Source organism: Haliaeetus leucocephalus, unplaced genomic scaffold (assembly GCF_000737465.1).
Source record: "Haliaeetus leucocephalus isolate CR32 unplaced genomic scaffold, Haliaeetus_leucocephalus-4.0 Scaffold932, whole genome shotgun sequence".
Lineage (NCBI taxonomy): Eukaryota > Metazoa > Chordata > Aves > Accipitriformes > Accipitridae > Haliaeetus > Haliaeetus leucocephalus.
In genome coordinates this window covers 3,533,133-3,543,048 of record NW_010973368.1, presented here as the reverse complement: position 1 = coordinate 3,543,048, position 9,916 = coordinate 3,533,133, and the positions used below count along the sequence as shown (strand labels likewise).

Sequence of the window (9,916 nt, the reverse complement as noted above, 5' to 3'; positions counted from 1 at the left end):
CCTCCCGGGCAGTAGAGCGCCAGCGGCGCGCTAGAGCGTCGAGCGGCGCCCCTCGTCGGGGGGGCGGCGCCGCCTAGCGGGCGGTCGCCGTCACTGCTGGAGGGAGGACGCTAACGCCGCGGCAGGGCGCATAGAGAGGGGCGGAGGCGAGTCCAGAGCGCCGCTTCCCGCCCGCCGCCGGTCGGCCCGGGCAAGAGCGAGGCAGGCGGCGGAAGGGAGCTAGAGCGGACCGCGGCGCGGGGGTTCCATTTTGTGCAGGGGGAGGGGGCGACGAGCAGGCGGGTGCTGCCGCCGGCCCGCAGGCAAGGCTCTGTATGGCCGGCCCGGCCCCCGGTGGCCTCCCGCAGGCCGTGGCGCTACGGGGGCGGGGGCGCCGGCGACCTGGGTTACCCCGGGGCGGCGGCGGCCATGTTTCCGCGTCTGCCCGCCGCTCCCGTCAGGGGCTGTGCCGCCACCGGCAACGGCTCTGGCGCGCAGCGGGCGTCATCGTGCTTCAGCCCCTACGCGGCTAGGGCAAACCCGGTGTCGGTGACCCGAGGTGCGATGGCAGAGATAATTAATGGTTGTAGCGGTTGAAGGGTGAAAGGAGCGCGGCCAGCTGAGCTAGGCCTTGGGAAAGGGCAAACGCAAAGGGCTTCTGCGGCCTCGCGAATGACGGCACAGAGCCCCCGCGTGGGGATGGGGGCGATGCCGGGTCCTCCAACCGCTAGAAACAACATGAACCATTCTGGGTTTTTTCAGTGAAGATGCTGGCGATAAACCTGAGAGGCAAAAATGTGAACAGAGCAGCTGATGTGTGAAATTGCCTCATCCATTACAGAAGCAACTGCACTGAGGAGCAGGAAAGAATTTTTTTTGTGTTTCTCGCTTCCCACGCTGAAGTATGAGTTAAACATACAAATACGTTCTGTAGCCAGTTAGCAAAGACTTAGGCAAAGTGCTGAACTCCCATTATTGAGAAAAGACACAAGGGCTTGCGTGTATGAATTCTAGTAGCTGGGCAGTGAAGTCTAGTGGCTACTGTTTTGGTCACCAGTGCACTAGTGGTGTGGTGTCTCACTGCTTGCCCTCCTTCCCAAATACAGAAAACCTGAGCAATTTTTCTCATGTTCAGTCTCTAGTTCATGGCTGGCGAATCAAGGATCCCTGGCCAGTGGGAAAAGGCAGTTGTTGGAGGAAAAGTCCAAAGACCTTTCAGTCAAAAGAAAAATCAGGAAAACCAGATTGTTAGGCAGAGAAAAGCTTTGACCTCTCTGCTGGAAAAGCTGGTCTTTGTGTTCATCTGTTGTTAAATTCCAGGGAATCCACAGAGGTGATACACCATGAATCTGCAAGAAAAGCTTCAGGTAGTGTGGACTCAAGTTATGAGATGCAAATCTTTAAGAAAACTATCTTAATTAATTTAATACACATAAAACTGTCTTTTCTATAGTTTAGTATCCTTTCCTTTTACCTAGAGGTGATTATTGATCCTTTTCCGTCTAGGGTGGTGCTCCTCTAAGATTTCTCTTGTAGTGAATATGACTTGTAGATAGCACTTGTACTTTTAGCCCTCACCTCCTCTGCATCATACATGTAGTTAACATTTATATCCCTGAGCTCTTTGGGCCAGTTTACTCACTAACTAAGCTTTTGAAAGTCTGTCCTTTCAAAATAGGGAAATCCTGTTGCTAACATCCTTTGATTTATCCTCCCGATTGATTCACTCAAAGTGAGTTCTCTTTTGATCAGTTTACTCAAGGTTATTTCCTGCAGGCAGGTCTCTCCCAATATTTTTGCTGTTTGTTGTGGTTAGTCAATATTGTGAAGAAACCTGTTAACTTCCCTTATGGAGAAATACATGTACTGAACCATTTTCAGTAGCAATTGTTTTCCAGCCTATGTTGAAGAGGCCAAAGTGTAACTTCCAAATAACTTGACAGGTGCTTTTGTCAATACCCAAATCTGGTTTGGGCAGCAGTAGAGTTTACTCCTGCCACCCAAGATACATTTGCTTTACCCAACATTACCTTGTCCTAAAGCAACACTGTTAAGCCCACATTATGCCCTCTTTTACAGTCTGTAACATTAATGTATGTCATCATGCTGCTTTCAGTTCACTTTTTAAATAGCTCATGCTCTTCCTGCTTCTAAATGTTATTCTACCAGGTTTCAGTTATCGCTCAACTAACTGGTGTCACATCTTCGATCAGCAGCTTAAGTTTCTTCACTTCATCTGGTGGTAACGCTGCAGCAATCTTGGGCCTTCTGGCCTGAAAGGAGTAGAAATTATTTTCTCCCATTCTTTGCATAAATTAAGACCTTCTTTTTGTGGCTTTTCTGATTATTCTCTGTCTTCTGAAGCTATGGAAACTGGCTACAGCAAAAGACAAGATGTTAGGGGGGAGGCCAGATTACTTAGAGTTACTTGAGAAACACTGCAGGCATCTGCTTGATATCTAACTTGTGTGCAGGTTTAAACCAACTGGGTCAGGAAGGAATTTCTCTTCTGGTTTGGACTGGCAGAGTTCTGCATTCATAGGAACATCAAAGCATTCTTGCTTACCAAACTCTTTCCTGTTACAATGATCTCTCCTCCTCTGACATACTCTTAAGTTGGATCTGAGGTTGGGATGCCATGGTGTGCATGGAATAAATATTTCCCTCTGAACCAAGTGTCTGGTACACAGGTTCCCTGGGACTGCAGGGGAAGCAGTCGATGACTCAGGCAGTCCTCTCCTGTCCTGTTTCTCTTCTGACTAGGCTCTTTAAGTTAATACTCAAGTTTTTTCTGTCTTGCCAATTATACTCAACTAATGAAAATTTCCTGATGGGTTCACTCACTGCTAATACTTTCTCCTTGCTGTTCATTCTCCAACCCTCTTAACGCTTCTTTAGCAATTACCTTATGCCTATTCTAGGTTCCTTCTCCTGTTACTAAAACAAAGTAGATCATAAGGAACGTTAATTTAAGGAGTAAATGACTTCAGTAAATGGGCACATTTGCTTTAATTCCTACCCACAGTTCACACTAAATACATGTATCTTCATGAAGTCCCTCCAATAGGCATTCTGCTGACAGGCAGACATTCCCCAAATTCATCAGGTTGCTGTGTCTTTGACCTCTTCTCCAGCACCAGAAAGACTTCTATCAAATATTACCATGAGTGTCCATTCCTTTCTTCTGCAGTCTCCTTCCATTTTGGTTAATTCAAGTGAAGTTGTTTGTACAGGAACAATTCTAGTTAACTCTGTACTTGAAGAAGTCTGTCAAAACTAGAATTATTCTGAAAACCAAGTTACACAGATCTAATCCTACAACTGTTTCTTAGTTCTCATTTGACTAAACATGGTCTTCAAGTGTTCATGACAATACTTAAACATTTAGCTTAAAGAAACATGACTTGGATTGAGAGAACAAAATTAAGCATATTATTTTTGAAGTGTACAATTATACACTGAGCGTAAAATCTCAGGGTTGTTGGCTATCCTCTTCCTGGCTGGAGGTGAAGATAAACTTCAATTGTGATAGCTTGGAAGGGGCTATGTTTTGAAAGTGTCAGTATGCTGTTATTTCAGGGATGAGTTTAGTAGCTGTCCTGGTTTCAGCTGAGATAGAGTTAATTGTCTTCCTAGTAGCTGGTATAGCATTATGTTTTGGGTTCAGTATGAGAAGAATGTTGATAACACACGGATGTTTTCAGTTATTGCTAAGTAATGTTTAGACTAAGCAAGGATTTTTCAGCTTCTCATGCCCAGCCAGCAAGGAGGAGCACAAGAATTTGGGAGGGGACACAGCCAGGACAGCTGACCCAAACTGGCCAAAGGCATATTCCATACCATGTGATGTCATGTCTAGGATGTAAACTGGGGGGAGTGGGGCTGGGAGGAATCACCACTTGGGTACTAACTGGGTGTCAATTGGGGGTGGGGGGGAGCGAGAGAGCAGCTGCATGGTGCTTAGTTGCTGGCTGGGGTTAAACCACAACGGTAGGTGAGCCTGCAGCAAGCAAGAGATAGTAGGAGGGGTAAGTCTGACGTGTTCCCAAAATTTCCTGTACTATCTGTAGAGGCAGGGTGCTAGCAAGAAAGTTATCAGCATGTCAGGGCATTTCCCAAGGACAGGAAATGATTAGCAGATGAGAGGTACTATCTTCACTGTATGCTTTCCAACATACAGACAGCTGAGTTCAGCTATTCTCTGCAGCCAAACCAGTGTAAGGCACCACAGGATAAAAGCTCTATTAAAGTTTGGAAATTTTCCTAATTATACCAAGAATATAAACTTTCAGTCTCCCTCTTTACTATACCTCAACTATAGCATTTTGGCCAGGAAGCACACTTCGGCACATTGGGCCCTGGTGACCCTCATACTGTCTGTCATCTCACAGTCTTAAGACAAGTCTCAGAAGAGCAAATTATATTGCTAAAAATTAAAGAGTAATTGAGAAGATAGGAATATACAAGGTTATGGCTTTGAAATATTTTTCCCGCTGCATTTCTCCATGTGGCTTAACCATCTTTTTTCCCTCCCTCCTCTGACCACTTCCTTCCCTGCAGCAAATGCTGCAGGTCTCTGTGAGACTCTTTTGATCTGCAGCCATTGCTCCGACTCCCCACCACTGACTGCTCCCAGCCCACATTAATAGCTTACCCAGTTCGACACCTTCCTGCCACAGTTTGATACCTTCCTCCTCCTCCCTGACACCTAATGAAAGGGATAAGGCTTTGAGGTGCATAGATGCCAAGCAAACAAGAGGGAGAGATCTGTCCTGACCCAATCCTGCCCTCCCGCCACCACTCTGTATATAAGCAAAAGGACTAGGCTGCCAGCTAACCCAGTACAGACACAAGAATCTGAGCAGGACGCTTAACCAAACTTCATTCATTGTACAGTTGAATAAAAGCCCATCAATTCTGAATTAAAATCTTCCAGACCACTGATCCAGAGAAGGCATGCCAACCGGTGCAGGTTTGACAGCTTTTCTCCATAATGCAGGTTCCAATTTGCTCGTGGGACAGGTGTGAGGGATTTTCCAGAGGAATAGTTGTCCTGCTGCAGGTGCAGCAATAAGAAACTTCTAAAATTTCTGTGGCTTCTTTCTCAGCCAGAGTTGCATCACCAATATTTAATTTGGAATGCTGAAATCACTTTTTCCAATGATCCCAGTGAAGAGGGAGTTAGGCATGTTCTGGGCACTGCTGTCCCCTCTTTCCTATGCGCTTCTCCCAGCTATAGGTAATCAGGCCAAGTCAGAACAAGGATGAATAAAAACAGACTCTTCCAAGTAGCTTTTTCTTAGAAGATCAAGGCTATGAAGTTAGTCCAATGTCACCCACAGTCCTACGAGCAGCGTCCCAGCAAAAAAGAAAGCAGGAGGGTTGGAACCAGAAGGACCCTTATCCTGGCTCAGAGTCCTGTCATTGATGGCTTGGCTGGACAGGTTAGAATCGAGGAGCTCCGTAATCATCTGGCATCCTCTCAATATTGTATCTGAGAAAGAAAGAGGGAAAACCTATGAGGACAACCTACTCCACATTGCTCCCCTCCCCATGCAGCAACAGGCTTGCAGGCAGACTGAACAGCAAAAAGCTTTGTTGCATTTATATCTGCAGCTCAGATCCCCAGGAAAAAAAATATTACTCCTGAAAGTGAAAAGCCTTCATAAGGTTGCTTTTATCCTTCACCTCAAATTCAGAAATTGGGCATCTCAAAACCTCACCATCACCAGAGAAGGAAAAAAATGGTGGTTTTGTAAGATCTGACTTGGGATTTAAGAGCAGACCACCACAAAGAATAAAACTTTGGCCATTCAACTTATGATTCATGGCCACAGTGAATAAGGGGAAAAGATGTTTTGAGAGAAAAATGTTCTGAGCCATGTTCTAATTACAGATCAGTTAAGACTTTACATATTTATAGCAATCAACCTTCTAATTTCTGATAGATTGCTCTGTCTGCATGTTACTAGACTCATTGTCTCCACTGCTAGCACAATTGCCTCCTTCCCAGTATCTCTCCCATCCCATCTGATGACTTTGGCCCTTTTCTCTCCACATCCTGACTTCTCTCCTTACAATGCTACCAAACATATCTACCATACTGTGAAACAATTTGGCATAGGTTTGATGCACGATAAATCTTCTGGGCTGTACATTATGTATATATGACAAACAAAGGTGAGTAAAGTCTTCTTAGTCTAGGCTTTATGAGTACTTTGGAAGGAACAGGAAATGGTTTTAAGCAAATGTTTTTACAGTAGATCACTGGTCCTATTGAATATAAAAAAATAACGTGAGCCAGTACTTGCAGATACTGGAGAAATCTGCTGCATTGAAATTGCTGCATAAGTGTCCGTCCGAGTTGGTTTGGTTTTTAGCTAAGAAGCAAATTCAATCTCTTAGCTGAGGTTACATAAAGCGACCAAACAGAATATGGAACAAGAATGGTTCTTTTCCTCAAGAACCTGTAGAATGCACTTGCCTGGTAGTCCTGCTGCTGCTGCTGCTGGTAAGCAAGCAAAACTGATCTATGGTAACACTGGCCTCAAGGAAACCAGTTTTCTGGGTAAAAGCAAGTAAATATGTAGACTGCAGTAAAAGTGGGTCTATGACCAGTCTCTTTCCAGCAGCAGCTGTACTTCTACTTTTGTGCGAACACTAGGCCCTTTACTGCAACCTGCACTATAGATAATGCAGGAGAGAAATACATGGTGATAGAGTCCCTGTCAGACAAGGATTGTACCAGGCAGTGTTCCTCCTTGTGGGGGGTCCCTTACCTGTGCCTGGAAATATACATTATAGGCACTCCTGGGATTTTTCGTATTCTCCGCTTGAGCTCTTTATCCACTGTGGCCACAATGTAACATTTGTGCTGCAAAAAGAGAGGCGAGTCAGATCAAACACCAGTGAACCCCCAGAAAAGAAACAAAGCTGAGCAAAAGCTTCTATTCTGTGAGCTTCTTTAACACAAGAGGTCTACAAGTCATTAGCGAGGCATTACTACAACTTGTACAGAATTCCGCAGCAGTCTAGTAACATCATTCTGCTCATCAAAACAGACTCATAGAAATATCCAAAGCCTGTCCAGCCTTCCCAGCTGACAGCTTTCTCATATTAAGTGCTTCTTGATGCTGACCTACACAAGAAGCATGCTCAGGGAAGACTATAACTTGCTTCAAATTAAGTTGTGCTAGGGACTGAAACAGCCCCTTAGTGAGATTTTACAGTCACTTTGTGGGAAATGTAAGTCATCAGTAACTAGGAACATTCAGGAATTTTTAGTATGTTAGCACAGTATTGAAAATTTCAGAAACAGAAATACCTGAGTGACCCTCTGTACCAAGCAGTCATCTGCATAGGTTCCTTTGTGCATACATGGCAAGCGTTCAAAACGAGGGTCCTTGGCAATTCTGTGGGGACATATAAGGCAGCATCACAGCAACCAGACCAGAGTGTACAGTAACACAGGACAGGGGAACAGGAATGCCCCCTTCTGTGAAACGCAGCACGTTATTCTCAAAACAAGGGCTGAATGGATGGAGTGAATGGCACACAACAGTCAATTGTAATGAGGAGCAAAAAAAGAATGCCATTTATCTGGCTAGTTATTATAGGTTAATTGGATTCAAGATCCCTACAATGTTAGGCTCTTGCCTAAGAAAGTCATTTGAAACAAGTTATCTGTGGGAAGAACTAGAATTTCTGGTATCTGAACGTTCGTACCATGCACATCGGAAAACTTCACCTCCTCCCTGAAGGGGAACATCAAAGCTGTTTAGAGGATGCACTTGGATATTTTACAACACAACAGGCCAAAATAAAGAGTAAAGAACAATACATCTGATTGGTACACCTGCAGCAGACAAAGTACATTGGACTAGTTTTGTACAGATCACAAAATAACCTGGCTCTAGATTATCAGCACGTGCTACATACTCCTACAGGAATAACATCAGGCAAGAGTGAAAGGTTCGATAAGACTTGGGTCACTTCTTTATTTATTTTCAGAAAATTCTGCAATTCTGTAATTTAAAAAGAAATCTACATATATTTTGAGAAACAGGAGGAAGCATTATTTTGAAAGTCTTAGGGGAAAAAAAAGATTAACAGATCGATATTAGGCACTCATACCTACCATTTAGTTTTTAAAAAAATCATCTACAACTTGAGCCATCGTACTGATCTCATACAGCCAGAGAAATAAAACCCAGTTCGGGACTCTGCAACAACCTATCTACTCTCTAGTCCACAAGCACCATCATGGAAAGTGCTTTTCATTTATTTATATTAAAACATTAAGTTCTAGAAACAGAGAAGAACACCCTGCACCTACCTTAACGCCACACGGTACTTCTGTCCTAACTTTTCAATTTCACCCATTACACAATCTGTGATACATGGAATACCTACATGCAAAAAAAAGCCTGTATTAAACCCAAGCAGTATTTCTTCACAGACCCCTACATATTGCCCACATGCCCAGGAACTATCATGGAACTTTACAACATATTACAGTTTTAAACTTATGAGAACTGATAAAGTTGCAAAGTGATGAAATGTAGAGCCACTGAATTTGACCATACCATGGTAATTTTAGATTTTTAAGTTACTAATCCTTTACCTTTGCTGAGATCAGCATTTAAGACCATTGTTTGACTGAAACCAGAGACAGTTCCAGGGTTACCATAGCCACGAACAATGAGCTCGATGATTATAGCACACATCCTTTTTTCAAGATTTCTGTTATCCTTAGCTAGTGGTATGAGGCTGATAAAGTACATCACAAGCACACCGTGGCACTACATGGTCCAAAAGAAGATGCAAGTGATGCAGACACTCACACTTGGCATAGAGACAGTCCATCATTGACTGTACTAGGTCCAGCTTGGCCTTGATGGAGAAGTTGATGAAGTTAGTGTCAACCAGGATGTGATAAGGGGGGCCCAACTGTGTATTATACTGGAAGAACAAGCAAGAGGGATGCTGGGGGCTGCCAGGAAGACAAAGAATTCAAATCAGTTAATTGCAATTAACAACATATCCAATCATACAACTTGCACAGAATGAAAGAAGGGTAATCATAGAATCATTTATGTTGGAAAAGACCTTTAAGATCATCGAGTGCAACCGTCAACAATGCCCACTAAACCATGTCCTGAAGTGCCTTGTCTATGTGCTTTTTGAATACCTCCAGGGATACCACCAGTTCCCTGGGCAGCCTGTTCCAATGCCCGACAACCCTTTCAGTAAAGAAGTTTTTCCTAATATCCTATCTAAACCTCCCCTGGTGCAACTTGAGGCCATTTCCTCGCATCCTATGCGCAGAAACAACACGAGGCAGCACAGGATGGTGGCCTGCCAGGCCTCCTGCCGCCTCCTAAACCCAATCCCTTGGTTTGGGGCACCATTTACTACTCTGAAACGTCCTCAGTCGAAGCCTGCAGCGTGGCCGGCCGGCCCTCCCTCCCTCTCTCTCTCCCTCCCTCCCCAAAGCTCCGGCAGCACTTACACCTCCCGCTCCTTAATGGCACTCGGGTCCTCTTTCTTCTTCACGGGGGCTTTCGCCCGGTCCTTCTCGTTACTGCAAGGAAACGCAGGCACTCCTGGCGGGGGGGGGACGGGGAAGGGCGGCCAGCGGCGGAGAGGCCTGGGCCAGGATCCCCTCCCGCCCCTCCCGAGCAGGACGCGGGGACGGCCAGCCCCACGCAGCCGGCTCCGGAGCCCCGCCTGGGCCCGGGCCCAGCCGCAGCCACACTCACATGCGCTGGTCCCGGAGGCTGATCATGCGCTTCATGACCGCGTACTTCCTCGCCTTCTTCTGCTTCCCCTGCAAGCAGAGGGACACACAGCCGCGATGAGCTGGGGGGAGACCACGGCAGCGCGGCACGGCACGGCACGGCACGGCACGGCCCACCCCTGCCCGCGCCCTGCTCAC

The 9,916-nt window shown here is 45.6% G+C and overlaps 1 protein-coding gene across 1 annotated transcript; it reads right to left on the bottom strand.

Annotated features, from left to right (window-relative positions):
• Positions 1 to 4,850: 4,850 nt before the first annotated feature.
• Positions 4,851 to 9,853, bottom strand: FCF1 (FCF1 rRNA-processing protein). Its single transcript, XM_010583713.1, has 7 exons — positions 9,741 to 9,853; positions 9,491 to 9,562; positions 8,823 to 8,971; positions 8,315 to 8,387; positions 7,304 to 7,391; positions 6,759 to 6,853; positions 4,851 to 5,473 (listed from the first exon to the last, which is right to left on the bottom strand). Exons 1-7 carry the CDS (start codon positions 9,773 to 9,775, stop codon positions 5,425 to 5,427), a joined length of 561 nt encoding a protein of 186 aa, XP_010582015.1. The 5' UTR covers positions 9,776 to 9,853; the 3' UTR covers positions 4,851 to 5,424.
• Positions 9,854 to 9,916: the final 63 nt, after the last annotated feature.

Coding starts and splice junctions, on each gene's coding strand:
- FCF1 (XM_010583713.1), bottom strand. CDS start 9,775: ATGAAGCGCATGATCAGCCTCCGGGACCAGCGCAT. Junction 8,388..8,822: donor GGACTGTCTCTATGCCAAGT/GTGAGTGTCTGC, acceptor TTTTGCATGTAG/GTATTCCATGTATCACAGAT. Junction 5,474..6,758: donor ATGTATATTTCCAGGCACAG/GTAAGGGACCCC, acceptor TTTCTTTCTCAG/ATACAATATTGAGAGGATGC.